The 27,906-nt window shown below is 53.2% G+C and overlaps 15 protein-coding genes across 15 annotated transcripts; 7 read left to right on the top strand and 8 right to left on the bottom strand.

Annotated features, from left to right (window-relative positions):
* Window positions 1-136: 136 nt before the first annotated feature.
* On the top strand, window positions 137-6,303 carry QC764_207300 (uncharacterized protein). Its single transcript, XM_062944447.1, has 3 exons — window positions 137-5,463; window positions 5,529-5,644; window positions 5,704-6,303. The coding sequence occupies exons 1-3, from the start codon at window positions 207-209 to the stop codon at window positions 6,109-6,111; spliced, it is 5,781 nt and encodes a 1,926-aa protein (XP_062803273.1). The 5' UTR covers window positions 137-206; the 3' UTR covers window positions 6,112-6,303.
* A 19-nt stretch (window positions 6,304-6,322) lies between these two features.
* Window positions 6,323-7,897, bottom strand: QC764_207290 (uncharacterized protein; the record flags this gene model as incomplete). Its single annotated transcript, XM_062944446.1, has 2 exons — window positions 6,323-6,680; window positions 6,755-7,897. 2 exons carry the CDS (start codon window positions 7,895-7,897, stop codon window positions 6,348-6,350), a joined length of 1,476 nt encoding a protein of 491 aa, XP_062803272.1. The 3' UTR covers window positions 6,323-6,347.
* Window positions 7,898-8,124: 227 nt separating this feature from the next.
* Window positions 8,125-11,368, top strand: QC764_207270 (uncharacterized protein). The gene is made up of 2 exons (XM_062944444.1): window positions 8,125-9,587; window positions 9,647-11,368. Exons 1-2 carry the CDS (start codon window positions 9,135-9,137, stop codon window positions 11,129-11,131), a joined length of 1,938 nt encoding a protein of 645 aa, XP_062803270.1. The 5' UTR covers window positions 8,125-9,134; the 3' UTR covers window positions 11,132-11,368.
* Window positions 8,202-8,984, bottom strand: QC764_207280 (uncharacterized protein; the record flags this gene model as incomplete). The annotated part of the gene is made up of 2 exons (XM_062944445.1): window positions 8,700-8,984; window positions 8,202-8,638 (listed from the first exon to the last, which is right to left on the bottom strand). Exons 1-2 carry the CDS (start codon window positions 8,752-8,754, stop codon window positions 8,202-8,204), a joined length of 492 nt encoding a protein of 163 aa, XP_062803271.1. The 5' UTR covers window positions 8,755-8,984.
* QC764_207260 (uncharacterized protein) lies at window positions 11,354-13,280 on the bottom strand. The gene is made up of 3 exons (XM_062944443.1): window positions 13,052-13,280; window positions 12,507-12,997; window positions 11,354-12,439 (listed from the first exon to the last, which is right to left on the bottom strand). The coding sequence occupies exons 1-3, from the start codon at window positions 13,160-13,162 to the stop codon at window positions 11,401-11,403; spliced, it is 1,641 nt and encodes a 546-aa protein (XP_062803269.1). The 5' UTR covers window positions 13,163-13,280; the 3' UTR covers window positions 11,354-11,400.
* A 202-nt stretch (window positions 13,281-13,482) lies between these two features.
* QC764_207255 (uncharacterized protein) lies at window positions 13,483-13,875 on the top strand (the record flags this gene model as incomplete). The annotated part of the gene is made up of 1 exon (XM_062944442.1): window positions 13,483-13,875. One exon carries the CDS (start codon window positions 13,483-13,485, stop codon window positions 13,873-13,875), a length of 393 nt encoding a protein of 130 aa, XP_062803268.1.
* Window positions 13,876-14,065: 190 nt separating this feature from the next.
* TEF4_1 (elongation factor EF-1 gamma subunit) lies at window positions 14,066-14,863 on the top strand (the record flags this gene model as incomplete). Its single annotated transcript, XM_062944441.1, has 3 exons — window positions 14,066-14,095; window positions 14,153-14,342; window positions 14,403-14,863. The coding sequence occupies 3 exons, from the start codon at window positions 14,066-14,068 to the stop codon at window positions 14,861-14,863; spliced, it is 681 nt and encodes a 226-aa protein (XP_062803267.1).
* Window positions 14,864-15,147: 284 nt separating this feature from the next.
* QC764_207240 (uncharacterized protein) lies at window positions 15,148-16,546 on the bottom strand. The gene is made up of 3 exons (XM_062944440.1): window positions 15,721-16,546; window positions 15,494-15,628; window positions 15,148-15,426 (listed from the first exon to the last, which is right to left on the bottom strand). Exons 1-3 carry the CDS (start codon window positions 16,288-16,290, stop codon window positions 15,289-15,291), a joined length of 843 nt encoding a protein of 280 aa, XP_062803266.1. The 5' UTR covers window positions 16,291-16,546; the 3' UTR covers window positions 15,148-15,288.
* Window positions 16,547-16,632: 86 nt separating this feature from the next.
* Window positions 16,633-20,609, bottom strand: QC764_207230 (uncharacterized protein). The gene is made up of 3 exons (XM_062944439.1): window positions 17,572-20,609; window positions 16,963-17,507; window positions 16,633-16,903 (listed from the first exon to the last, which is right to left on the bottom strand). The coding sequence occupies exons 1-3, from the start codon at window positions 18,140-18,142 to the stop codon at window positions 16,862-16,864; spliced, it is 1,158 nt and encodes a 385-aa protein (XP_062803264.1). The 5' UTR covers window positions 18,143-20,609; the 3' UTR covers window positions 16,633-16,861.
* Window positions 18,397-20,599, top strand: QC764_207220 (uncharacterized protein; the record flags this gene model as incomplete). The annotated part of the gene is made up of 4 exons (XM_062944438.1): window positions 18,397-18,736; window positions 18,789-19,179; window positions 19,242-20,190; window positions 20,253-20,599. The coding sequence occupies exons 2-4, from the start codon at window positions 19,021-19,023 to the stop codon at window positions 20,597-20,599; spliced, it is 1,455 nt and encodes a 484-aa protein (XP_062803265.1). The 5' UTR covers window positions 18,397-18,736; window positions 18,789-19,020.
* Window positions 20,610-20,885: 276 nt separating the features above from the next.
* On the top strand, window positions 20,886-21,970 carry QC764_207210 (uncharacterized protein; the record flags this gene model as incomplete). The annotated part of the gene is made up of 2 exons (XM_062944437.1): window positions 20,886-21,232; window positions 21,286-21,970. 2 exons carry the CDS (start codon window positions 20,886-20,888, stop codon window positions 21,968-21,970), a joined length of 1,032 nt encoding a protein of 343 aa, XP_062803263.1.
* A 393-nt stretch (window positions 21,971-22,363) lies between these two features.
* Window positions 22,364-23,886, top strand: QC764_207200 (uncharacterized protein; the record flags this gene model as incomplete). Its single annotated transcript, XM_062944436.1, has 2 exons — window positions 22,364-22,453; window positions 22,522-23,886. The coding sequence occupies 2 exons, from the start codon at window positions 22,364-22,366 to the stop codon at window positions 23,191-23,193; spliced, it is 762 nt and encodes a 253-aa protein (XP_062803262.1). The 3' UTR covers window positions 23,194-23,886.
* Window positions 23,887-24,120: 234 nt separating this feature from the next.
* On the bottom strand, window positions 24,121-25,532 carry QC764_207195 (uncharacterized protein). The gene is made up of 2 exons (XM_062944435.1): window positions 24,699-25,532; window positions 24,121-24,650 (listed from the first exon to the last, which is right to left on the bottom strand). The coding sequence occupies exons 1-2, from the start codon at window positions 25,027-25,029 to the stop codon at window positions 24,370-24,372; spliced, it is 612 nt and encodes a 203-aa protein (XP_062803261.1). The 5' UTR covers window positions 25,030-25,532; the 3' UTR covers window positions 24,121-24,369.
* A 15-nt stretch (window positions 25,533-25,547) lies between these two features.
* Window positions 25,548-27,075, bottom strand: QC764_207190 (uncharacterized protein). The gene is made up of 2 exons (XM_062944434.1): window positions 26,608-27,075; window positions 25,548-26,551 (listed from the first exon to the last, which is right to left on the bottom strand). The coding sequence occupies exons 1-2, from the start codon at window positions 26,773-26,775 to the stop codon at window positions 25,652-25,654; spliced, it is 1,068 nt and encodes a 355-aa protein (XP_062803260.1). The 5' UTR covers window positions 26,776-27,075; the 3' UTR covers window positions 25,548-25,651.
* A 100-nt stretch (window positions 27,076-27,175) lies between these two features.
* Window positions 27,176-27,795, bottom strand: QC764_207186 (uncharacterized protein). The gene is made up of 2 exons (XM_062944433.1): window positions 27,413-27,795; window positions 27,176-27,330 (listed from the first exon to the last, which is right to left on the bottom strand). The coding sequence occupies exons 1-2, from the start codon at window positions 27,762-27,764 to the stop codon at window positions 27,197-27,199; spliced, it is 486 nt and encodes a 161-aa protein (XP_062803259.1). The 5' UTR covers window positions 27,765-27,795; the 3' UTR covers window positions 27,176-27,196.
* Between the last annotated feature and the right edge of the window lie 111 nt (window positions 27,796-27,906).

Genomic DNA, 27,906 nt, shown 5'->3' with positions numbered 1-27,906 from the left:
CGACTTATCTGGTAGGCACCTGCCTGACCACGGTGGCCGAGCAAGCATGAGCACAATGTTCGCACTCCGATTACGGCCGAATTAACAATGGAGTGAAAGACATGCAAATTTCAGCTCGTTCCCCTGCATTGGATGTGCCTAAACCATTCGACACGATTGCTTGCTGCCTCGATCTCTTCTGCTGATTGATTATTGTTGGCGTCGTCATGACTGCAATCTTGGCCCACGAAACCGACCCTTCACCAGAGGGCGGAGCGAACTCGTCTGCTCTCCTCAAAACTGCAGAAACCGGCAAGGCTCGAATATGTGCTGTCTTTGGTGGCCAGGGCCACAATAATCTGACTGCATTAAGTGACCTCAGGGACTTGGTCGAGCGTCATGGACCGAACCTCAGGACTCTGACGGAAAATGCATCGGCAACATTGTCCCAGCTGTCGTCACAACCACACAAGAGCCACTTTCACCAGGAGTTAGGTTTCCATCTCCAAGCCTGGCTCGACAATCCAGAGTTGGCACCCTCCGAAGATCGCCTTGCTCTTTCTCCCATCAGCTTCCCTCTCAACACCCTACTCAGTCTGGCACAATACTGCATCACATGCCAGGCTCTCGGCAAGCGTCCTGGCCAACTCAGGGATCTGCTTCATGCTGTGACCGGTCACTCACAAGGGCTTCTGGCAGCCGTGGTCGTTGCCAAAGCAAATAGTTGGTCGTCCTTCTATCAAGCATCTGATGAAGCTCTCCGCATCTCCTTTTGGATTGGTTTGGAGTCCCACTACGCTACTCCTACTTGCACCCTGCCTGCCGCGGCTATTGCAGATTGCGTTGAACATGAAGAGGGCTATCCGTCGTCCATGCTGGCCGTCTCAGGTCTGAGTCAAGACCAGCTCACACTACGTTTGGAAAGGACCAACAGAGGGCTCGGCAATGGCAACTCAGTACATATTGCTCTGATAAACTCAAAGGAGAAGTTCGTTCTCGCAGGTCCACCTGGGTCGCTTCGTAGCCTGTGCGTCCAACTTCGACAGATCAAGGCTCGCGACGGATTGGACCAGACCAGAGTTTTGTACCGTAGGCGCAAACCGACCGTCGGCGTACAGTTTCTCCCGATATCCAGCCCCTATCACAGCCCGTATCTGATCGATGTGGACGCCAGCGTGCGGTCCCATCTGCTGGAGTTGGCCCTCGCACGCGATGACTTCGCTATACCGGTTTACCATACACATACGGCGCAGAATCTCCAGGAATCTCAGTCAGACGACTTACTCCGCACCATCATTCGTACCATAACGGTGGACACGGTCGACTGGGTCCAGGTCACGCACACTCTCAGCTCGACCGGCACCACACACGTGCTAGACTTTGGACCGGGCCAGATTGGCAGTTTGATAAACGAGCAAAGTGAAGGCACTGGCCTGCGAGTGATCCAAGTGTCAGACAGGTCTGTCTCGGGTGGACCGAGCGGCCGCGACGAGTTATTATCTCTAACATTGCCATGGGCGCCTCTCAGCTGGAAGGATCAGTTTGCCCCGAGTCTGGTTGTGGACGAGGACGGTGTGGCCCGGCTAGAGACAAGAATGACCAAGCTCTTTGGCGCCCCTCCTGTCATGGTCGCTGGTATGACACCCACGACCGTCGCCTGGGACTTTGTGGCCACGGTGATCAACTCTGGCTACCATATCGAGCTCGCTGGCGGTGGCTACCGGGACGAACAGGGGTTCGAACATGCCCTCCGTACCCTTGCTGCTGCCATTTCTCCGCAACGAGGTATCACTTGCAACCTGCTCTACGCCAATCCCAAAACAATTTCCTGGCAGATATCCGTATTGCGCAGCTTAGCGGGTGATGGAGTTGCCATCAACGGTATCACCATTGGCGCAGGCATACCCTCAGCAGAGGTGGTCAAAGAATACATCGAATCCATCCCAGGCTTGCGGCATATTTCATTCAAGCCCGGCTCCGTCGGGGCAATTAAGGAGGTGATTGCTATTTCACAGCAGTACCCAGAGTTCTGTATCGGGTTGCAATGGACCGGTGGTCGAGCTGGCGGCCACCACTCTTGGGAGGACTTCCACCAACCGCTCCTGGCCATGTACGGCCAGATAAGGAGATCTCCTAACATTGTCTTAATAGTTGGCAGCGGTCTCGGCTGCGGCAATGATACATTGCCGCTGTTGACCGGCGAATGGGCTCACAAGTTTGGACACCCGCCCATGCCAGTGGATGGCGTTCTCCTCGGCAGCCGCATGATGGTGGCCAAGGAAGCCCACACTTCCCCCCAAGCCAAAGAGCTAATAATTAGGGCGCGAGGAGTCGAAGACGGCGAGTGGCACAAGTCTTTCGACAAACCTACGGGCGGCGTGATAACCGTCGAGTCGGAAATGGGCCAGCCCATTCATGTTCTCGCCACGCGTGGGATGATGCTGTGGAAGGAATTTGATCAGAGTATCTTTTCCATCAAGGACAAGACCAGGCGCCTTGAGTATCTCCGCTACCACAAGGACGAGATTGCGGATCGTCTGAACCAAGACTACTTCCGCCCATGGTTCGCTGTCGATTGCAGTGGCAGGAGCATTGAATTGGGAGATATGACCTATTCGAGCGTTTTACGTCGGCTGTGTCAGCTCATGTATGTTCACCACCAGGATCGGTGGATCGATGAGTCTTATCGGATTCTGGTAGAAGAATTCATCCTTCTGGCACACGAAAGGTTTGGGCATGATTCGGATATGGGTTCTACTGATTCTCGGCCGGATGATATTGTCCAACTATTTGAGCAGACACTGGGAACTGGTGCCTCCGAAACACTGTATCCCGAGGACGTCTCTCTACTTCTGGCACTCTTTCGTCGCCGAGGCCAGAAGCCGGTCCCTTTTATCCCGGTGCTCGACGAACACTTTATCACTTGGTTCAAGAAGGACTCGCTATGGCAGTCCGAGGACATTGATGCCGTCGTTGGTCAAGATGCCGAGCGCGTCTGCGTGATTCAAGGGCCAGTTGCCGTTCGACACTGCACCGCCTTGGATGAGTCCGCCAAAGACATACTCGACTCCATTTGCCAGGCGCATGTTTGGATGATGCTGGAAAGGGGATACAAGCCCACACCCATGAGCTTGGTTACAGAAACTACAGCACCGATGACGCCTAACCTGCCCGCGATTGCTGGAGTCCTGTCAACAACTCATGGCGTGACATATCGGGTGGAACTGACTAAGGATTTCAAAATTTTGGAGACCGAGAGACTCATCAAGCACATAGTCAATGTTGCTGGGTCATGGGCAGAAAAGTGCCTGGAAGACGACTGGATTTTCAGGGGTACTTCTCGTTGCCAAAATCCGATCAAGACGGCATTCCTCCCCCTTGCCCGTGATACGATTGAGATGAGACGGGCGACTGAGGACTCATGTTTTAACGAGATTGTTCTTAGTCCGGGTTCTTCAACAGCGAAAAACCCACGTACCAGTCTCAAAATTACCCACAACCGCATCGGAGATATCGTCGTCACACTCATCCTTTCTCCCTCTGTCGCCACGAAACGGGTGACTGAAGTAAAGTTCCCGCTCAAGGTTCACCAGGGGCCCAAGGGCTGCAGACTCTACGAGAATGCTTCGACACACACCGCGACCGTAAAGTCTTTATACCACCGGCTGTGGATCCACGATGTTTTCCCAGGTTCTCCTCAAGTCACGGGATTGAGCTCCGAGTTCACCGGAAACGAAATGATTCTCTGTGAGCGGAATATCTATGATTACATCAATGTCATCCGAAGAAGCAGCGGAGCACAGCTTCGTTCGTGGAACCCCAGTGGTCTTCTTATTCCTCTCGACTACTGCATCGTTGTGGCGTGGACTGCTCTCACCAAGCCCCTTCTGATCCCGGGTTTGAACTGCAATCTACTGCGGCTTCTTCACCGGTCGATATCCTTTCGTTACGCTCCATCCGCCAGGCCGCTGCAGGTTGGGGACACGGTACAGGCATTTTCGCGCATCACGGCGGTGGCCACGACGGCGACGGGAAAGCTGGTCAAAATCTCTGCAGATATCCGAAGGCAAGGTGAGCGGGTGGTCACCATCGAGACAGAATTCTTCTTGCGGGGTGAACAAGGAAGCGCCGAGGAACAGTTCACCTCAGTGAGAGAGCCGGAGGCGGTGGTACATGTTGACTCGCCCATTAAGAACGCCCTTTTGATAAGCCGGAAATGGTTGATATTTGACGAACAGCCGCCCGACCTGATTGGACAGAGACTCAGGTTCAAACTCACCACTCACACTATACACGACAACGAGAATGGGAATGCCTTGCTGCAGGTGTCCGGCGTCGTGACTCTGGCAGAGCAGAGCGACACTTCAGCCCCTATCCAACTCGGCCGAGTGTATTTTGAGCAAGACTCTTGCCTCGGTAATCCAATCATGGATTTTCTCCGCCGACATGGATCACCTCTCACTGCTCGACAACAGCTGGAGAATCCAGGATGGACGGGCGTCCCGCCAATTCTTGTACATGCCCCCGCCGAAAGCGCCTCTTACGCAGCTGTTTCGCATGACACAAACCCGATACACGTGTGCCCCTTGTTTGCTCGATATGCTGGTCTTCATGGGACAGTGGTTCATGGGATGCACACGTCAGCGATTGTCCGTCGAGCAGTCGAATGGGCTATAGGAGATACGGACCGGACCCGGTTCAAAGGCTGGCAGGCAAGCTTCGAGGCCATGGTACGACCAAAGGACAGGTTGAGAGTCGAGATGCAACATGTTGCTGTGGAGGATGGCAGGATGATTCTCAGTATACAGACCTTCAACGACGAGACGGGGGAAAGGGTGCTCGCTGCTGAAGCAGATGTTGAGCAGCCTGGCACCGCATATGTCTTTTGCGGCCAAGGAGGTCAGGAAAAAGGCATGGGCATGTCACTTTACGCCACGAGGCCCGAGGCAAAAGCGCTGTGGGATCGAGCAGAGGATCATCTGAGAATGCACTACGGGTTCTCGCTCAGGCACATCGTTCAAGACAATCCCAAGACGCTCACCGTCTACTTTGGAGGAAGCCGTGGACGACACATTCGAAATATGTATCTCGGAATGACCCGACGAGTTTTGACAGCTGGCGGGGACAGCAGAGAGGAGCCAATCCTGCGCGGCCTGACAACACGGTCGAAGTCGTACACATTCTCGCACTCGACTGGTCTTCTCATGTCAACACAGTTCGCACAACCAGCATTAGTTGTCATGGAGATGGCAGAATATGTACATTTGCGGACCAGAGGCGTTGTTCAGACAGGCGCACGCTTTGCAGGACATTCACTTGGCGAATATGCCGCTCTGGGGGCTTGCACGTCGTTCATGCAGTTTGAGAGCCTGCTATCGCTCATATACTACCGCGGGTTGAAGATGCAGAATGCCTTGCCCCGTGAGGCAGGTGACAGGACGGATTACAGCATGGTTGCTGTTGATCCTTCACGAATCGGCCCAGGTATCTTGCCCCATTTCCCCAATTCGCAGCCTTGAATGAGTTCTCACTCGCCTTGCTTTACCTAGCCTTCGGGGAGGATCACCTGCAAGCCCTGGTGCAAGTGATCGCAGAGGAAACAGGCCTCTTGTTAGAGACAGTAAACTACAACATTCGTTCCCAGCAGTATGTCTGCGCCGGTCATGTCAGTTCTTCCTCATCTCTTCACCCTCTCCGCCATCACTTCTTGCTCATATATCCTAGTTCCAACCGCTTTGGATCCTCGGAAAAGCCTGTGATGACCTCTCGATAAAACCTGAACCGGAAAGGCTTGACATAGCCACATTCAAGGGCTTGGTGCGCGGTCTTATTCCCCGTGCTCGACTTGTTTCCAGCTCAGACGCTCTTAGACGTGGAAAGGCCACTATCCCTCTGACGGGTATCGACATCCCTTTCCACTCAAGGGCACTACGGCCGCAGATTGATGACTATCGGGACTATTTGTCGCAGAGCATTCATGTTGCGGACATCAGGCCGGAGCAGTTGGTGGGCCGGTGGATCCCGAATGTGGTGGGTAGGCCTTTTTCGGTGGAGAGAGAGTATATCGAGATGGTTCAGAGGGTTACTGGGAGTGGGGTGTTGTTGAGGTTGTTGAAGCAGATGAAGGAATAGGTACACCTAGCCTGCTAGTCACTTTGAAGACGTCATCTCATTTCTTTTGTTTGGTGAAGGTCTACATGGGACTATTTCTGTCAAGTTATCAATTCCTGACATATTTTTCAACGACAGGTTGCTTCAGCTTTGTTTGAGCCTCTTGTATTTAAAACCACAGAGTACGCAATGATATAAGGGGTTCATGGTTGATTATCATTCAAGTTACTACCGCCCCTATCATGTCCACCAGTCCATCAGTCCTTGCGAGAGTACAGCTTGACATACAGCTCCCTCTTCGCCCAGATGGACCAGATCTTCTGGTCCAGAAAGTCTCCCGTCTTGGCCTCGTCCAGCACAAGGTCAAAATGCCACAGCAACTTGGCCAGTGTCAAGCGCAGCTCGGCGTAGGCAAGGTTGCGCCCGATGCAGTTGCGCACCCCGACAGACCACGGCTGGTAAGCGGCGTAATTGTCGTTGGCAAACATCGGATCATCCTTGTTGATGAAGCGCTCGGGGATGAATTCGTGAGGTTTGGTGAAGTTGTAGTCGGCGTAATACGTGCCGATGTGGCTTATACCGACGCGCATCTTTATGCCGCATAGTCATCAGTTGATTATGTTTCTGAGGTAGGTAGGTAGGCAGAGAGAAAGGAAGTACTTACGCCCTCGGGGATGAATTTGCCACAAACCATGGCTCCTCCCGCGGGCACGACGCGCGGTGGTTGGCCCGGAACGGCGGGGTACATGCGAAGGGTCTCGTCAATGACAGCAGTGAGGTAAGGCAGAGGGGAGACAGTCAACAGGGTGATATCCTCCGACCTCTTGAACGCCGAGCGGACCTCGTGCGCTGCCTTGTCGAACTTGACGTATTTGCACATGAGAAATGTGGCGCCGCAGAGGACAGAGGATGTCGTTTCTGACCCGGCAACGACCATCACGGCGGCATTGTTGAGCATCTCTCCCTGGCTCATCCCCTGGCCGGACTCGTTCCCGTCGCCGCTCTTGACGATGACGCGATCCCAAAAGTCACCCTGGTCGCCCGTCTTTTGCAGCCGGCGGTTGACCTTTTCGATGGCGTACTTGTAATTCTCGGCGCGCTTCCCCCGCAATTCTTCGGGGAGGACGTAAGGGGTGAGGAACTCGATTCCCATGCTCCGCAAGACGTGCGAGATGGCCACGCTCTTGAGGTTTTTGTGGATGGCGTCGACCCAGGGGTGGAGGGTTCGATCGGCCAGGCTGTTGAAGGACTCGCCAAAGGAGAGGGCACCGATCGAGTCGAAGATGCCCATGTTGTAGTACCGCACCATTTCGATGGCTGAGTCCGTGTCGGCGACTTCCCGGAGGACATCGACCAGGAGGTCGGCATAGCGGATTATGTTTGCCTCTTGGACGCGCAGGCCTTTGTCACTGAAAGCGTGGCCGAACAAGCTGCGGAAGCGGGCGTGGTTTCTGGTGTCGGAGACGAGGATGCTCATGATGCCGTTGGGTGCCAGGGGGAGGCGAACGGGGTCTTTGAGGAATTCCGGACGGCCTGGGACGTGTGCGTGGATGTCTTTCCAGGCTTGGGCGTTTGCGTAGCTGATCTCATCGGGCTTGAGGCGGACGGTGTCGCCGTACTTTTGATGGAATCGCATCAGATCGTGATGCATGGTCCCCCGGAGGAGTGTGAGCTTCCATGGGAAGGAGCTTGCCCGCCAGAGAAGGGGGCCGGGGTAGGAGGCCAAGGGGTGGAAGAAAAGATTGTAGATGACATGGTAAAGGGGGTAAAGGAACACCAGTCCAACCAAGAGCAGCAGTGGACCCATCCTGTTACACGTTATTACAAGATGTTGGATTTTAGCGTCTACGTGTAGAATGTTGACGGGACACAACGAGGTATTGGAACCATCTTGCGTACCCTATATCTAGCCGTGGTGGACTACTCAACGGCCCAAGATGCACATCGGGGAGCGAAACGGGGAGCCAAGAGGCCGGGTCTCTTGCTGGACAACGACCAATGCCAACAGAACAGCACGGTCTGGGGGCGGCACAAGCTGACCACATGCATTTCCTTATCGCGGGGTTACACCATATTCTCAGTTCTGACACCTGACACTCCTGCTAGGTACTCTAAAATGACAACACCTGGCAAGTGCCCAAAAGTCCAATGATCCCCCCGGCGAGAGGAATCAACGCCCGAATAGCATTAAGTCGGCCCCATCGAAGCACCAACGTCTCGGCATCGGCCCACGAGGGCTCAACTCCCTTGCCAGTCAGAGCATCGGCACGGAAAAGCGCATTGTTGATCCCTTGCATAAAAGTCAAGGTGTAAGGCACGATGGAAACCGTCGTCGCTCCGGCGAGGGCAAAAACACGCCACGGCTCGCCGGCCGCGTATTTGTTCCAGGCTGCATAGACGTAGACGAGACCCGTGGTGGTTGCTATGGCCGGTCCTTTGACGTGACCGCTGAGATACACACGTCTCCATTGGTTGACCAACTTTGCCGGCTCCTTTGTCGTTGCGATGAGCACCGGAATCGTGATCAGGAAGACACTCATGATGGCTCCTGTGCGCGCGCAGGTGCTTAGTTTGTCGGCTTGTACCTTCAGGACGGGGTTGATCCTTACCCGAGAGGAAGCATCCTGTCACGACTGCGATTGCCTCGACTCCAATACCGGCCATGGTGTGCGATTATTCGTGTGAAGGTGTTTTGAGCAAGACGTCGTTGACCGAACGACATTGGGAGCGACACTGGGTTCAACTTTATACAGAGCTGCAAACGGCCGTCGCAAAAGTCGGCACCATCGGTATGCGGCTCGCTCTGTCTCCGGAAAGCGAACCCTACTAGGGTATACACCCTCAAAGCTGGACACCGATAGACGGAGGCACAATGCGGTCCGACATATAGCAATTGAACAGATTGGAATCCGAGATGGGTGGGTACCTACATAGCCAAAAGAGACTCTCTTGGCTATATAGATTTACTTGATCTCACTAGTAGTGTTCAACTATATTCCAGCTTTGCCAAACTGTTAACATTACCTACCCACTTGACGCTCAAAATGAGATCCCTACCACTCTACCTTGTTGCCCTGTCGCGGACAATCAGCGTTGGCATTGCCACTGCAACACAGCAGCCGCTGTATCTCTCTGCCTTCAATGCTATTCCTCGAGTCTCGTCCCTGTTCACCACGACAAAAAACCATGATGAAGCTCGCATGGATGGTCGTATTCAGGCAAAAGACTTGCTTAGCTCGCACTTCGGGCCCTACGGTTGGCCAGGGCAATCATTTGACTACGTGATTGTTGGCGGCGGCACTGCTGGCTTAGCGATGGCCAAGCGACTTTCCGAAGACAATGCCAACTCGGTGGCTGTGATCGAAGCAGGCGGTTTCTACGAGATTGAGGGGGGAAATATGACCGAGGTGCCCATGTATCTGTTCAACTACTTCTTCGATAATGGCCACGTGAAGAACCCCTTGTTTGACTGGTATCAGTACACTGTGCCACAGCCAGTATGTACACCCTCTCTTCGGACACTCAGAGGAACAGGAGAGCTAACGAATCATTGTAGGGTCTCGCCAAAAGAGCCATGTTTTACATGCAGGGAAAGACACTAGGTGGCAGCACAGCCCGCGGCGCGATGCTCTATCACCGCGGCTCGAAAGGGGCCTACAAGAAATGGGCCGAGCAGGTCGGTGACGATGCATACACCTGGGACAACTGGCTACCGTACTTCCAGAAAAGCGTAACGTTTTCCGGCCCCAACACAAACCCAAGACCTGCCAATGCCACTGCCGTCAACAACCTTTCTGCATTCTCCGAGTCCGGCGGGCCAGTCCACGTCGCCTACCCCTACTGGACTAACGCCATCTCGTCCTGGGTGGACAAGGCACTCGCCAAACTGGGCTTTCCTGAAGTGCAAGGCTTCTCCGACGGCAACCTGCTCGGCCGGTCCTACATCACGCACACCATCAACCCTTACACCCGGCGCCGCGAGACAGCATCCACCTCCTACCTCCACGACGCCCTCCTCGAGAGCAACAACCTCAACTTTTACACTCGCACCCTCGTCAAGAAGATCTTATTCGACGACAAGAAGAAGGCAACCGGCGTCAAGGTGAGCACCGACGGCTTCGAGTGGACCATTGGCGCCAAAAAAGAAGTCATCCTCTCCGCCGGCGTGATGCGCTCCCCCCAGCTCCTGATGGTCTCGGGCATCGGACCCCGGGACACCCTCGAGAAGCTTGACATCCCCGTCCTCTCCGACCGCCCCGGCGTCGGCAAGAACATGCAAGACACCATCATCCTCGGCCCGACCAGCCCGGTAAAAGTAGAAAGCCACAGCCAGCTGATGGGCAGCAAGGAGACCCTCCCCCGGTCCATCTACGAGTACAACAACTTCCGCACCGGGCTCCTGACCAACCCCGGGCAGGACTACTTTGCCTTTGAGAAGCACCAGCCCGGCATGCTCAAGGACTCGACGGCGGCAGATATCGAAAAAGAATTCCCTGAGGACTGGCCGACTTTTTCCTACATTGCCCTGGACGACACGTTTGTCCCGCAGTATGATGGGAAGAATTACTTTAGCATGTCGGCGGCGCTGATGGCGACGTTCAGTCGGGGGTCGGTGACGATTAATAGTACTGATACGGCGCAGAATCCGATTGTTGATCCCCGTTGGTTGGACGATCCGAGGGATAAGGAGATGGCTGTTGCTGCGTTTCGCCGGTGCAGGGCTATTGTGGCGTCGGAGACGATGCAAGAGGTGATTGATGGGCCGGAGATTCTGCCTGGGGAGAGGTATCAGACTGATGAGGAGATTTACAATTATATTGCTGAGACGTCGGATGCGTATTATGCTGGTGTGGGAACTTGCGCTATGGGGAAGAGGGATGATCCGAATGCGGTGGTGGACTCGAATGCGAGGGTTTTGGGGGTGGATGGTGTTCGGGTGGTGGATGCGTCGGCGTTCCCGTTTGCGATTGATGGGCAGCCTATGGGAACGGTGTACGCATTGGCAGAGAAGATTGCTGCTGATATTCTGGCTGGAAAGTGAGGTGATGGTGCCTGTGTAATGTGTCGACCGGCTTTGTTTGAGGAGGCTGGTGATCTTGTGGATAGTGGATCCTGGATTCAGGGGGTTTAGCCAGGGGTTAGCCAGGGGCTGCTCAGGGGCAGTAGGTCATGCTAAGAAAGAAACACAATCATGGGCATTTGTCACCCGTTCGTTCCAAGTGAGAGGGAATAAGAAAAACGTTTTGGTATTTCTGAATATATCGAGTTTTGACATGGGAAAGCTGAAGAATGGTGCATTGCCCCTGAACGTCACCCTCTACCATCCATGTCGCGAAGCGTAACCCGACAAGGAAATCCATCAGCAGGATGCGCACCACCACCACCCTTCTCTGCCTGATAAGCCCTATTTCCATTCACCACCTTGACACCCGGCCTTGGATGCATCCTATCCCAATCCTCGTACGCCGGAGTGATATCAAACTCGGAGAGTGTCATCACCAGCGCAACTCGAAGTTCCATCAGCGCCAACGTCTGCCCAATGCAGGCCCTAGGACCAAGCTCAAACGCCCTCCACGCCCCCTTGACGGGGTACATGGGATCCTCGGGTCCTACCAACCACCGCTCTGGCACAAATGACTCGGCCTGCTTCCAATAAACGGCATTGTGATGCAGCGCCACTGTCAGCGTCCACACGTTGCATCCCTCAGTGGGATACCGCCTTCCTTTCTCATCCACAAGATCGACTCCAGCGCGGCCTTCGCGTAAAGACGCAGAGGGAGGAAACAGCCGAAGCGCTTCCTTGATCACCGCTGTCGTGTACGGCAGTTGGTTGAGCCGTTGAGGTTCCTTTGCAATGGCCTGATGGGCTATCGACGCGTTCAGCCTGTCGCCAAAGACTTCACCGTGCTCGCTGCGGAGTCTTTTGAGCGCTTCGGGATGGGTAGCCAAGAGGTGAAAACAATAGAGAAGGGTGCTACTCGTCGTGTCTCGGCCAGCAAACAGGAATCCGCGCAGTTGGGGCGCAACTAGTTTCTTGAACTCGGATAGAGGGGGCGGGGCGCCTTTGACTTGGGCTTCTTCTAGGAACTGAGCCAGCACGAGTGACATGACGGATTTGGAGCCCCTTTCACCTGAGCCTTGATCCTGCAGATACTCAGTGTATCTCTTGTCGATTTCCTGGCCAATGAGCCGATCCATGATGCGGTTGTTGTACCACAGCACCAAGGGGCGGATAGTGAGGTGGCGTTTGAATGGGTTAAAGGTAGTCCCGAATGATGTCCATTCGATTTGACGCTGAAGTGCCAGAGCAAGTTGGCTATCCTTTGTCTGATGGTGTAGCCTTGTGTCTCTGCAGGGGGCACGCATGGCCATTAGCAGACATTCGACTATCTGGTAATAACCTTTGCTAGACTCACAGAGCAACGGCTCCAATCGTGTCAACTGTTAGGCGTAATGTCAGATCTTCCAACTTTAGCACCTCCGCGTTCTTGTTCCCAGCCTGTTCCCTCAACAAACGGCAAAATACAGCCACTTCATCCGCAATCATCGGAGCCAGCCCCATGAGATAGCTGGGGCTAAATCCTGGGTTGAATAGACTACGCCATTTCTTATGCGTCTCTCCATTCATGGTGATCAGGCTTGGCCCACCGCCGATGGTTTCCAATGGTTTCGTGAGAATCGATGGCTTGATAAGATTCAGAGTTTGACATTGTGAAGCTCCCGAGGGCGTCGTCACCACAAGCCACGTGCCGCTAAAAGGCCACATGTTGATGTAGAACATTCCGGAGGGAAACCTCTTTGACAGTTGCATCATGACCGTGTGCAGGGTTGCGTTTTTCGGAAGAGTCTTGACAGTCTCCTTCAAAGCCAGGAAGTGACCAGACGTGAGCTTAAACTCTGGCATTGGCTGCCAAAACAGATTAGCTTACTGGGCAGGGCATGGTGTCAGGCCAGAACTCACGAGATTGGCGCTCTTCAGCTTCCATACTTGTTTGCGAGCGGCATAGAATCTCGTTACGAAGAGGAGTAGGGCACTTATGGCACCAAGCACAAAAACCTGTGATGCATACATCGTGATTACGATTGTTTGTGGGATGCTCGTTTCACCGGACAAATCAGGGAAGATTTCCCAGCCTAACGTGAAAAGTAATGCCCTCGCGATCTAGACGTTTCACCTAGGTAGGACAAATGTAATCTCTGGGTGATACAGGGTGGCTACCTTTCGGTTCAAAGTCCGACTGCTGTGCGCATGTGGCGCAGGTCGGATTCCGAAGACATGCAGGCACTTACCTAGACTTCGGGACAAAACCAAGGAGACTGCGTTTTTTCTTCAACCAATTTTTATCTCCGCATCAGGCCCTTGAGCCCTCATCGCTTTCCACAGCCGCCGCCATGTCTTCCAGCTCGAAGCCATATACAATCATCATCTTCGTTACCCGCAAGTCAGACATATCACCCGAGCAGTTCAAGGACCACTGGGAAAATGTTCATGTCCCTCTGCTCCAGTCTCTCGCCGGCCCCCGATTTCCCTTGTCTCACACCCGTCACTATCTTGCTCGGGATTCGGCGAGCCCTACGTACCCCTTGAACATGTTGGTCGGAAAGCCCGAAGATGTCAACTTTGATGGCTTTGCCATTATAACCTTTGCGAGCGAAGAGGCATTTAGAGATTTCGTACCAATTATGTCGCTGCCAGAGGTTGCTGAGGATGAGGATATATTCACGGACCGGGAGAGCTTGAGGGCCGTCGTTATGGGATGTCGGAACGAGACAGTCGGCATCTGATCCAATCGGGGACCACTGCATCTACCAATAGATATAGGAACAAGAATGTGCCCAGGCTACCTAGCTTAGCTATCAATCTCATACTTGATATCAAGTCTTGCTTAGGCATCCTCCGCAGCTAAGCCATTCACCCTGGAAGCGCTCTTGCCAGAACCTGACTTGCTAGCATTTCCAACCACACTTCTCCATCATGGCCTTCGGTATCCTGTACACGCGCCCTGTATGATGGTTCATCTCTTGTAATACCTTCACACCACAACGCTGACACAGACCACAGTTCAACCCCCGTTCAACAGCCATCCTGGCAGTTGCCAAAGCTTCCAACCTCCCACTGGACCTCGTGACAATCACGTCATCTCAACAGGCGCCAGAAGAATACCTAAAGCTGAACCCCCTCGGCAAAATCCCCACATTCGTCGGCGCAAACGGTTTCATCCTGTCCGAGTGCATAGCAATTGCCATCTACAGTACATTCTCCCACCCAATCTATCTTCTCTCTCTCTCGCGTTACTAACCCTCATATGCAGTCACATCCCAAGACAAAACCACCCCCCTCCTTGGCTCCGGCAACACCGAAAACCACGCCAGCATCCTCCGCTGGATGTCCTTCGCCAACTCGGAGATCCTCCCCTCCCTCGGCGGGTGGTTCAACCCCTTGATCGGTCGCTCGCCCTTTGTGCAGGGAGAAGTCGAGCTCAACAGGCAAGCAACACTCAAGAGGCTTCAGATCATCGAGGACCACCTCGCTGCGAAGACGACTTCTTATCTGGTTGGGGAAACACTCTCCCTTGCTGATCTGTTTGTCGCGGGGATTATTGCTGGGGCATTTAGGTTCTTTTTGGACGGGGAGTGGCGGGGTGCACACCCGGCGTGTACGAAGTGGTTTTTACATGTTTATGAGCAGCCAATTTTTTCTGATGTGGCGGGGAGGCCGGTGTTGGCGGAGGAGGCTATGGCGAATGTTCCTCCTGGGAAGAGGGGGGAATAGGGGTTCAGGGGTGCTTTAGGGGGTTTAAGGTGGCTTGTGACATCATCACCGTGTGGAGATAAATGGCAAAAGTATTGCGTCGCCTGGTTTTGGTAGGACTGATTATCTATAATCATCAAGCCCGTTTATGAATAGTGTTGTCCAACGACGGCTTTGGGGCACAATTGGGTCATAATCTGGTGCCGCTATGTACGCATGTCATTGTAACCGATTTCTTGGATATTTCGAGCATATAGTCGCAGAAATGTAACATAACGAAGTTCCCATTCTGAAAGTAAAAAGGGAGAACACATTAAAAATGCGGGCACGAATGGTGTTCAAGCTTGGTGTGATCCTGCTCCTCGGGGATTATACCACCCTTCGGTGACCGAAATGCGCGCAGCACCCTTACTAGTCTCTGAATCCCCGACCAACAATCGACTCGGTTACCTAAACGCACCACCATCAATGCCGATGATCTTGCCATTGACCCATTCAGCAGCGTCCGAGGCTAGAAAGCACACCGCGCGGGCAACATCGTCAGGCAGTCCCACCCGCTGAAGGGGCGACAGCCAAGCTGCACACTGTTTTGAGAGAGAAGAAATGGGATTAGTACAACTCAAGTTGCAGAGAGCGAAAGGAATATCATACCTCATCAACCTGCTCGTCGGTAAAGTTCTCCCCACCAGGGATGTACTCGCGAGCCACAGCAGCATACATGTCCGTCTTGATCGCCCCAGGCGCGACAGCATTGACGGTGATCTTTTTGTCTCCGCAGTCGATGGCCTTGACAGACCCAGTTGTTAACATCATCTTTTCCCCATCCTTCTCCGTGAATTGTGAGTTTTTTTTTTAATAAAAAAAAAGAAAAAACATACCAAACACCTCACAAAAGTCTCCACCGCCCCCTTAGAACCACTATAAACAGCATGCCTCGGCACTCCCTTCACACTCGCCGTATTCGAGCTAGTCAGTATAATCCGTCCCCCCACCTCCAAATGTCTATACGCCTCCCTCGCGACAAAAAACTGCCCCCTCGTGTTCACGCCAAAAACCCTGTCAAACTCCTCAGGGGTGACATCCTTCAAATGACCAAAGGACACAACACCGCTGTTGGAGGCGACGATGTCGAGCTTGCCAAAATGGGCGACGGCCTGGGACATGAGCGCCGTGATTTGGTCCACGTCAGAGACGTTGGCTTTGATGGCGATGGCGTCGGAGCCGGGGCCGAGGGCTTTGATTTTGGAGACGAGGGCTTCGGCTGGCGCGGATGAGTGCGCGTAGTTGATGATGAGCTTTGCGCCGCGGTGGGCGAGGGCGAGGGCTATTCCTGCGCCTATGCCGCGGCCGGAGCCGGTTACTAGGGCTACTTTGCCGTCGAGGCGGAAGGGGTCTTTTGGTGATGATGGTGGGGAGGAGGGGGTGGTGGTTGGGGTGGTTTGCGTCATTGTGGCGTGGATGTGGTGGGAAAGATAGAGTGGCAGATAGAGTGATGAGTAAAGTGATAGGTGAGTGTACCAGGCAAGTTGATTAGAAGAAGTCAGAGAGTTATAGCCTTGCCTGAGTTACGACCCACAGCGTACATCCTCGGGCACCGGTGCCGGGAACCTGTGTGTCTTGGTGACCGGGCCGATTCACGACGACGGGGCTTTCGAGAGTTCACTGGCTCAAGTAACCGCTCGGGGTGCTTCAGAGCTAAAGCCGACCACAGGACGGCGATATGATTCTGCATCAGGCAATTTATCTGGGAGTGTCCGCCGACATCAGGATCTCGCTTGCAATCGACTTTTGTTGTCAGGCCCATCGTGGATGCAAGCCTATTTCTTCTACAAACGGTCCGGACATGGAACTTGTTCATGAATTTACTCATGTCACAATTGCCACAACACGGCTTTGAGTGGACGTCACACTGCTCGTACCTAGTTTGCGTTCAGCTGGGAAGGAATATCATATTGCGTTTTCAATCATCGAAGTATCTAGGATCTGTGCTCCATCCTGTCCATGTTTCCCAATCCAAGTCTACAAATCAAACTGTTTCATCCCCTGCTTAGGTTCAATGGGCTATATCAACAGTCAGTAACTTCTCTTTAATCGGCTGAGACACGACATGAATAACTCACTCTCGGCTTTGGAACTGTCTCCAACCTGGTGTTGCATGTCAACTGCCAAATATGCCTCGCAGACATATCCAACCGGTATCTCTGCGCTGGGGTCTCGAACAAAAAGTTCAGAGGATAGCCAGGATCAAACGGCTCAGAGTTATCAATCTCCTGGATTTCCTCGGCGGTCAGCTCGATGCTGAGGGCCTCAATGTTGCTCTTGAGATGCTCGACCTTCCGACCACCAAGGACGGGGAAAACGTAGGGCACCTTGTGCATCACGTAAGCGAGGGCAATGCTAGTCGGAACCGTGTTCTTTCTCTCAGCAAGCTCGCTCAGCTTCGCAGTCATGCGACGATGCGTCTCGTCCTGGGGGCCCATCTTGCGGCCCTCGCGAGCGTACTCCTCGGATGACCTGAACTGCCCGCGACCGAGAACACCCCATGGCATGATGCCGAGACCTTCGGACTCGCACATGGGGATGATCTCGCGCTCCATATCGCGGAAGCTGCAGGACCAATGACCTTGGTAGACACTGAACCTTGTCAAGCCGTGGTGGCGGGCATCTTTTCCATCTTGTTTAGCTCGGGGCTGGGCGTAGACCTTTGTGTCAGAGAAAGGAGGACCTACATTCGTTGCACTTGACCACAACCCACGCTGGAGCGCCACTGATTCCGAGATAAAACACCTTGCCGCTCGAAACAAGGTGATGCAGCCCCTGCATCATCTCCTCGACGCTGGTGGTGTAATCCCATATATGCACCAGCAGCACGTCGACGTAGTCAGTCTTGAGCTTCTTCAAGCTCGCCTCCAGAGACAGTCGCATGCTCTTGACCTGGTTGCCCTGGAAGTTGGACTTGATCTTCTCATGGCCGCGAAGGCGGTAGGGCATGGTATACTTTGTGGCGATGACGAGCTCGTCGCGGTTCTGACGGGCCTCGATCCACTCGCCGAGCCACTTCTCGCTGTCCTCATCCTGGTAAAAGTTGGCCGTGTCGATAAAGTTGCCGCCGGCGTTGTAGAAGCAATCGAGGATCTCAAAGGCTGTGTCCTTGGTGCACTCGCCCAGGCGGCCTTTCCACGCTTCGCCAAAGCTCATGGTGCCCAGGCAAAGCGGGGAGACGCGGACGCCGGCCAAGGGGGAGAGGATGCGGTGGTAGCCTAGGAGGCTGGGGGGCTTGGGAGCTGGGGGCACGGCCATGGTTGCTGACTGCGATGTTGAACGGGTAAGGTAGCGGTTAGATGTGTTGTGAAGTGAATAGTGGGCATGAGAATCCCTTGTTGCAAAGCCCCTCTTGTTGAATGCGCCAGCTACCTTATGTCAGCCGAAGCGCAGGCGCGGCGTTGCCATCTTTGTGTGACCACACCAAGATCCAGCCGAAGGTTCGGTGACCGGCTGATAGCTGAACTTTGCCCGTGGGCCGACACGGGCTGGCCCGCTTTCCGTTAGCAAGGGCGAGAAGGCAGGATCTCAAAATGTTAACAAAGCAGCTTGCCGGCCCAAGATGAACGCAACAATGCCCTTGTACAGATTCGTCAAGAGACTTTTCGATGGCCCCTTTCCTGAAAGAAGAAACCCCCGAGGGTCAACAGCCGAACCACTCACCAGCGCCAGCAGCAGAGGCGCCGGTGTACAACATCCCCCAGCACCTGACATGGAACGACCCTCAGAACCGGAAACTGCGAGTCTTGACTATTGGCGCCGGTATATCTGGTATTTTGATGGCATATCGTATCCGGAAAGACTGCCAGAACGTGGAACATGTCATCTATGAGAAGAACCGAGACATTGGAGGTCAGACTCAGCTTCTCTACCCTATCCGGCCTCGGAACTAACCGATGTCCAGGAACATGGCTCACCAACAAGTACCCACGTGCCGGCTGTGATGTTCCAAGTCATGCGTATACGTACCAATTTGCATTGGTGAGAGGGTCCTTGCTTCCAAACCCATCTTGCTTGAAACTGACAACGTGGGTGCCTGCGTATAGTACCCGGACTGGCCGCGATATTTTGCCTTTTCCGATGATTTGTGGAAATATCTCGACACGGTCTGCAAGACTTTTGATCTCCGTAAATACATGTCTTTTCACACCGAGGTCGTAGGCTGCTACTGGCGTGAGGAGGAGGGAATCTGGACCGTCAAGCTACGGCAGCAAATACCGGGGCAAGAACCTCGTGAGTTTGAGGATCATTGCCATGTGTTGTTGCATGCGACAGGTGTCTTGAGCACTCCAAAGGTAAGACGGCTCCATCTCTGTTACGTCGGGTTAGAGAGGAAATTAACCAAGTAGGAATGTAGTGGCCCGATGTCCCCGGTCTGACAGACACGTTCAAAGGACGAGTAGTCCACACCGCACAGTGGCCCGAGGATTACCAGCAGGACAAATGGGCAAATGAACGCGTTGCTGTCATCGGCTCCGGCGCATCATCGGTTCAAACAGTTCCTGGGATGCAGCCTTACACAAAGCACCTCGACGTTTTTGTCCGGACGGGTATCTGGTTTGGAGTCCTGGCCGGCAACTCGGGCACGCCATCCAAGATCTACACGCAACAGGAGCGTGACGAGTTCAGACGGAACCCCGGCCATCTTGTTGCCCATGCCAAGGCTATCGAGAGCGAAGTGAATGGCACCTGGGGCGCTTTCTACAGTGGTTCCATGGCGCAGAAGGGGGCGTCTGGCTTTTTCCGCAAGCGTATGGGGGAAATTATCAAGGATCAACGTTTGCTGCAGGGTTTCACCCCCACGTTTGGCTTTGGGTGCCGTAGGATCACGCCTGGTGATCCTTACATGGAAGCCATCCAGAAAGATAATGTCGATGTACACTTTACCGCTGTGGTCAGCTGTACAGCAGACGGTGTGGTGGGGGCCGATGGCGTTGAGCGCAAGGTTGACACAGTTGTCTGTGCCACTGGCTACGACAATACATATCGGCCTCTTTTCCCGGTCGTAGGCAAGAATGGCGTTGACCTGAAGGACAAGTGGGCAACTGCTCCCGAATCCTATCTTGGGCTGGCGGTACCCGACATGCCCAACTTCATGACCTTCATCGGACCAACTTGGCCTATCCAGAACGGGAGCGTCATGGCGCCATTGCATTCCGTTTCAGACTACGCGATCAGGCTGATCAAGAAGACGCAGAATGAGAACCTTCGCAGCTGGGTACCGAGGCAAGATATCACTGACAGCTTTAACGAGCATGTTCAGGAGTGGGTGAAACACACCGTGTGGGCGGATGAATGTCGCAGCTGTGAGTTTTCTTGGATATCTATACTCAATGAGTTACGGTACTGACAGTTCGTCACACGACAGGGTACAAGAACAACGAAACTGGCCGTGTCAACGCCATCTGGCCCGGATCTTCGCTCCATTACCAGCAAGTCATTGAGCAACCTCGCTATGAGGACTTTGAGTTCCAGTACATGGACAAGAACCCCTGGGCACACCTGGGTATGGGCTGGACGATGCAGGACAGACAGGGACCGAAGAACGGTGCAGACGTCGCTCCGCATTTGAGCCTCGAGAATATCGATCCGGAATGGTTGGAGGCCAATGGAATCGGCAACAGCTCAAAGGCGGTTCAGCCGGAGGAGAAAAGTCAGGGGAGCGCCATGAGTTGGAGTTTGTTGAGCAGCTTTCGAGGTATCCATAGTGTGTAACTGATAGTGTGTGTCGAAGCAGCTAGGTGGGGCTGGCTGAACAGTGCCTTCCTTCCCAAAGACATCGAGATGCGGGGTCAAGCAAGTTGTCTGCCTAATATGTCGTTCCACTCGCAGAGCAATATTGATTCCTTCACCTTTGTTGGTTCACATTCGGGTAGCGCCAGTAGCCTCGGAGATGGCGGTTACCGTTACCCCTCCTTCACGTCGCGCAGGTATTTAACTGGCAAGCCCAAGGCTGTCGGTAGATATCTCAGGAATTCACACAACACACTTTCCTCCAACTATGACCATGCCGTTGACGAGTGATATCACCATCGACGCCTCCAAGTTCTCCTTGGAGAATGTGAGCGAGGAGACAATCGGCGTTAACAACTTCATAGAGAGGGCGACTTCCAGTGGCCCAACATGGCAAGACGTCGGTCCTGTGAAGTTCCGTGAGATGCGTGAAAATGGCAAGACCGGATTCGCTGCCCCGGTTTACCTCCCGGCGGCGAAGGACGTGGTTGTCTCATCACGAGATGCAGGTCGAGATATCGCCTTACGCGTATACACCCCCGATAATGGCCAGCCCAGCAAGGGACTCTTCCTCCATATCCATGGTGGGGGCTTCGTAATGGGCACACACCAACAGTGAGCCTTTTCCACTTCCTCGCTACCATCCACACTTAACTAACACCGCGCAGCCAAGATGGAAAGCTCAGAGAGTACGCCAACACCTTCCAGCTTACAGCGCTTTCTGTCGACTACCGACTCGCTCCCGAAAACCCCTGGCCTGCCCAGGTCCATGATTGCATCGACGCTGCCGAATATCTTGTAGACAAGGGTGAACATATTTTTGGTGCCAGGCTCCTCTTCATCAGTGGCGAGTCGGCTGGAGGTAATCTGGCTGCAACAACCGCCTTTCACCTTTTACGCGCCCGCCCGAACCACAAGATTGCCGGCCTCATCCTTCCTTATGGTTGGTTTGATGTTACCCAAAACTTACCCATGGTGACCACCTTCGAACGACAGCTGCTTGTCAACAACGCAAAGATGTTGGGGTTCGCAATGGCTTACGCCCCAAACACGACGATTGAAGAGCGACGAAACCCACAGATATCGCCCATCTACGACGACATGAGGGGCTTGGCAAAGGGTGCACCAGGAGGCAAGCTCCCGCCGGCATTGTTCCTGTGCGGGACCGAGGACCCATTACTGGATGATACTCTGCTGATGGCTATGAAATGGATGATAACTGGGAGCGAAGCTATCGTCAAGATCTACCCCGGTGCTTGCCATGCCTTCACGGCAGTGCCTGGATTCAAAGCGGCCGAGGAGGCTTGGGAGGCTACCGTGGAGTTTATGCGGGAGAAGATGAAGGGTATCTAGATTGAATTATGCAACATGATTGCACCCAACAAAGATTGCTTTGGACTCGGGAGTTGGGCATTCTCTGGAATGTTATTTCCGTCCCCACGGCCAACTGCGGTGATAGCACAAGTTCTGTGCCGCAGCGGTGCCGTGGAGACGTCTTTGTAATGGTGTGCACCGGGCCCTGGATTACCAATGGAACTTTGTCGTACAATCCTTATCCACCTTGACCCGCTGTAATCCTCGACAGAATTTGTAATCTCGATAGTTCCGAGGCCATATAAATATTCCCAAGGTTCATCTCTCAACTTTTGAATGCAGCATCAACAACTTCACATTCCTCACTCTCGGTCCACTAAACTAGATCTCACTTGATCATCATCAATTGGGGCTCAACATCCCAAGCACACCATGTCACCACCCACCAACTTCCTCATCACTGGCGCCAACCGTGGTCTTGGTCTCGGCCTCGTCAAGAAATACCTCCAGCTCCCCGACCATGTACGCATTTCCCTCTTCATTTTTCTGCAGTCAGCCACTAACAACAACAACAACAACAACAACAACAGAATGTCATCGCCTTCGTCCGCAATCCCTCCTCCCCCAGCTCCCAAGCCTTGAAGACCCTGAAAAGGGACTCGTCCACCAACGTCATTCTAATTCCATACGACGCCTCGGTGTGGGACTCCGCCGCCGAGGCAGTCAAAATTCTCGTCAACGACCACAAAATAACCTACCTCAACACCGTCATCGCCAACGCCGGCATCGCGAAGATCTACCCCCTCATCAAGGACGTCAACCCCGCCGACATCAGGGAGCACTTTGAGGTTAACGTTCTCGGCCCTGTCTCCCTGTTCCAAGCCACTCGGGAGTTGCTCCTCGCTGCTAAGGAAACAACCCCGGAGAAGAAACCGATCTATGCGTTCATGGGGTCAGGAGCAGGGTTGTTGGAGGGTGGATTGGCTGTCCCGAGCGCGGCGTATGCGCCGACGAAGACGATGTTGAACTGGTACGGGATGAAGCTTCATCAGGAGGAGGAGTGGTTGGTTACTTTTATTATTGACCCGGGGTGGGTAAGGACTGACATGGGGAATTATGGTGCGCGTTCTTTTGGGCTGGAGCAGGCGAATTTGGAGATTGAGGAGTCGGTTGATGGCGTTTTTGGGGTGGTGAATGGGGCGACGAGGGAGAGGGAGGGGGGTAGGTTAGTGGAGTATACGGGGAGGATTGAAGGGTGGTAAAGGGGGAGGATATATCGATGGAACTGTCTCTATGAATGTCGAACTCATGACCCCATCACATGCTTGGTTTTCTTCTTTGTGCTGCTGAATGATTTTGACTAAGCCATTGACGTATTCCACCGCTCGGTGTCTGGATTGACGAGGTCCTGGAGTTATTGCGCTCTTCAAGTCGTCGGATTGGATGTCAGACTGGATGTCCGTAGTCGGCTGAGTCTTGGGAATGGTATCGGTTGGCCGCGAGTGGCTCTTTCTCTGACACTGATTCCATCCTCGTCGGGCCGGCCTCCTCTGCCTTTCGCGACTGCTCTTCTTTGCTGGCCTGTTCAGCCTCCTTGTTCTTTTCTTCTTCGTTTAGCCTCTGCTTAGACTCCCGTGCCCTCTCTGCCTCCATCTCAATGATCAGCGCTGAACGCTGAGGGGCGGAAAGAGCGTGTTTGGGTTCAGGACATGGTGACCAAAGCTATCAGAAAGGAGGATGGGAGTTGGTTGGCGGGAGGGGGGGGGAACGTACATGGCCAGAAAGGGGACCGGAGGTCGTGGGGAGAGGATTCTGAGCAGTTCATCAACTAGGGATGTCGTGAACAGGATTCATGGTGCTGCAAGTCAGTTATAGGCATGATAAATGTTAATTTATGCCATTTTGAAAAGCCAATAGGCATCTTCACTCTCTTTTCAGGGCTCCTTTCAAACCTACCTACTATCTTCTGAGGCCTTTCGGTTATTGTTTGAGGCCTATTAAGGATTTTTGAGGCCTGCGAACTATTTTTTAAGGCCTATTAACTATCTTTCGAGGTATACTTCATACTTTTTGGACTGCCAGTTACTCAGTTCACCGCTTGTTAGGTAAGATTCCAGTATTTGAACAGAGGATTGTCTTGGTCTGGGAAGTTTGTGGTTGGTATTGCACATTCGATAGCTCTGACCACACAGTTATGAAACCAAACGTTTGAATACCCACTTAATACCAGTACCTGTGGTCTGATAACCAGTTATTTCCACTATGGAGGTAAGAAACATGTAAATCAAGAAACAGCAACCAATATCAGAAACAAAAAAGAATGAAAAGACCCCATCAAAAAAGTCAAAATTCAAGCACCAATCAACAGACGATCATCCCTTCCAAGTCTTTCAACCCCTTCGAAAAAGCAGAAAAGCAACGACAGCCTAAACAGTCTTTCAAGCCTCCCACTTCTGCACCTTCCGACCCTTCACCCCCTCCGCTTCCTTCAAAGTAAACGGAACACTCCTCTTGGTACCCCAAGCAGCCTTGATCTGCGCAGCCGTAAACTCGGTCAAGCACCTGAACTTGCGCGTACCAGTAAACCCACCAAGGATAGGATCGCCGCACTCGTACTCAAACCCAGGAAAGGGGAAGCAGTTCCCATAGACATTCCCATCAAGACCGTACATGTCATAGTTGCGATCCTTGTAAATAGCTACCATCGTCATGTAAGCCTCTGTTTTCTATCATAGTTGCTACCTATGGGGGGAAGTGCCACACTTACTCCAGTGGTACACAGGGGGGTCACTGTGGAAGTTCATCTCGAGAACGTCAATGCCGTCAGCGGGGTAGTGCTGGACAGCGCAGTTGAAGGGATCGGAGGAAGATTCGCAGCGGACGCCGACTTTGTTGCCAGAGACGTCGTCGCTGCCGAGGTAGTTAGGGTTTTCGGCAAGGTCGTCGCAGGTGGGATCGGTGTCGAAGATGTGCCACATGGGCCAGACCTGGGGCCCCCCGACGGTGGTCTTTTCTTCGGCCATGTAGATGTCGAAGTTGGCGGTGACGAGGGGGGTGAGGGTGGCGAGGGTGATGGCGCAGAGGGATTGGAGCTTCATGGTGAAGAGATGAATTGCTGAGATTGCAGACTTAGAGAAGAAGTGTTGGTAACGATGCGATGATGCCTTGCAGTGATAGAAAGTCTTTGTTTGATGGTGAAGAAGAAGATGGTTGATGGCGGGATGGTCTACTGGTCTTTATACTTGACCAACGTGGTTTCGAGTCTCTTCACCGATGAAGAAGCCAAGAAGCTCTAGTCCATTTTGATGTATCAATGTGAGGCTATGACGATGATATCAGTGACCGTGATGCTCAGGCAGCCTCACCGACGTCTCTGGGGAAGCTGAGCATAGGGCGACAGCTTTCAGTTCCTGGTTGAACCAAAATCCTTCGAAAGTGCTAGTCTGGTTGTCTTGATGGTAGGCCACTTAGACGCTGTGTGAATACAACTCTGTTCACTTGGCGTTAGGCTTCACCTGCAAAACTGGGTTAGCTTTTTCTGCTGGCCTTGTTTTCTAACCCGAGCCCTCGGACTACACCACGACACCCATGCGATTTACACTTTCGGATCACGCATGCCGGCTCCAGCTTCGCAATCCATCGGGAAATTGCCAAACCAACAACATTCAGCAATGTTCGTTGTAGGGAGATTCAGATAACAACTCTATAGGTACCCATGCACTACTCCTCAATCTTGATAACAATCTTGCTAAAATGCTTCTGCTCCTCCATTCTCTTGTACGCCTCCTTGACGTCTTCTAACCCGAACACGACATCATCCATCACCGGCACAACCGCCTTCTCCTCCACAAACCGGACCAAATTCCTGTACTGCTTCCTGCTACCCAACAGCACACCCCGCACGATACAAGGCCTCCAGAGCGCAGACATCATCGGGATTGTACCAGCATCGAACTTGCCAAGCAATCCAACCAAGCAAATAATCCCATCTGTCCTCACAGCCGCCAGCGACTGCACCAAAGAAGAGTTTCCAGCTACATCCACCACCATATCCACGCCCTTCTCACCAGGAGTGTACTTCTTGGCCGCCTCACCCCAGTCTTCCGTCTCCTTATAGTTAATGACATGCCTCGCCCCCAACTCCTTCAGCCTCTCCGCCTTCTCTTCAGAAGAAGTAGTAGCGATGACATTCGCCCCAACAGCAACAGCAAACTGCAAAGCGGCGATACTAACACCGCCAGTTCCCTGAACAAGAACCCAGTCACCCTTTTTGATCTCTCTCCCAGAGACTCCAAAGAGGGCGTTCCAGGCTGTCAAACCGCTGCAGGTCAGTGTAGCGGCTTGGACGGGCGTCAGGTTGGAAGGGCCCTTGATGACGCCATGCTGGGTGATGAGCATCTGGTTGGCGAGGGTACCGTCCAGCCTCTGCCCAAGACCAGCGAAGATTTCGGCGGCGCCTGGGAGAGCGGTTTCATCCGATGGTGGGAGGGTTGGGGCGAGGTAAGTGATGACTCTGTCGCCTGGGCCGAGACCAGTCACGGAGGACCCAACGGCGACGACCATGCCCGCGCCGTCGGAGCCAGGGACGACGTTAGGGGTGATGGAGCCGGTTACTCCGCCCTGTCAGGAAGTTAGTGTTGACCTTTACGCGGTGGTGTTTGGGAGCGAAAACCAACATCGTTTTTGGCAATGACCAAATCACGATAGTTGAGACTGGCAGCTTGAAGCTGGACTAGCACGTCATCCGGTCCCAGCTGGTCGGTCGAAATGTCCGAGTCGACCAGTTGAAGGGAGGTATCATAACCTTCCTGGCCTGTGAGAATCCATTTCTTGCCGGCGGTCATTTTAAACGATATTCGTTAATATTTCAAACAGAACGGTGTTGATAAGTTGCCGTATGCAAATTTCTCAGATGATGATATCAACAAACGTCACATTAACAGTACTGGAAAGAAGAAGAAAAGCGGGGAGAGCCAAGTATGTAGAACCGAGCAAGCGGGTGGATTCAGGTCCGATTGTGACAAATCAAAATCTCACGGCATCATCATCGGCGTTAGAACATTTCGAGTGGAGTTAAAAAGAACCTTTTCGACATCCAAAGCCTGTAAACTCCTTTTTGACAATTTAACAACGGCGAACGGAGTATTAGAGAAAGACATCTCAAGACGAGCCTTACGTCATGTCATAGCTTGATGGCCCCACTATGAGTCCCCCTTTTCAACCCCTGAAGCCACCCCCCTGAATCCACGAAGTAAAAAGTCCTTCTCAATCCGAGCATTCTCTGATTGAATAACTCTTCCAAGATCTGCCCTGTTCAGCAGGAACGCAAACCATCGGCCCGGGAATCGCAACGACGGCTTCACTGGCAAGATCGCAGTCCTTGCTGGAATACAGTGTTACTAAAACCCGCATTAGCTACGGTACCTAGTGCGGAACCTTTCGCAGGTTGGAGATGCGAGCGACAGAACAGAATAAAAATACCTTTGCAGTTCTCCACAACCTGACGCTCCACTTGAATGGCCGTCGCGTAGCCCCCCATTGGCTCAGATACATTCTGGCAGCCGCCAGTTTGCTCCAGCAGAGCCTCGTACTGTGAGCGCCAGTAGGTAAAGTAGTAGTATGTGCCTGTATGGCTGCACGATGGGTTCTGGTAGAAGCCAAGCTGGGCCACTGTTGGTGGAGAGGGGACTTGACCTGTTGGCGTTGGTGCCCGTGGCAGAGTTGGTGTTGCTATCGCGAGGGCTGCAAAGCCAGTGATTGCGAGGAGACACTTCATGCTGAATGAGATGAATAACTTTGCTATTTGTGAATGCTGCCTGATTGTGAATATCATGGTATGGAAGGGGCAGAATTCTCTATTTATGATCGGGGCTGCCTCTGGTCATTGTTAGCATGGACATTGTGCAAAAACGCCGACGGGATGTTTGTGAGGGGCTTATGTTAAAAATAGACAGCTCTCAGGATACTAGCTACAA

This window comes from Podospora pseudoanserina, chromosome 2, assembly GCF_035222485.1.
Source record: "Podospora pseudoanserina strain CBS 124.78 chromosome 2, whole genome shotgun sequence".
NCBI classification, from domain to species: Eukaryota; Fungi; Ascomycota; class Sordariomycetes; order Sordariales; family Podosporaceae; genus Podospora; species Podospora pseudoanserina.
Note: the sequence above shows the minus strand (reverse complement) of the source record. Positions and strands in the feature narration are given on the sequence as shown.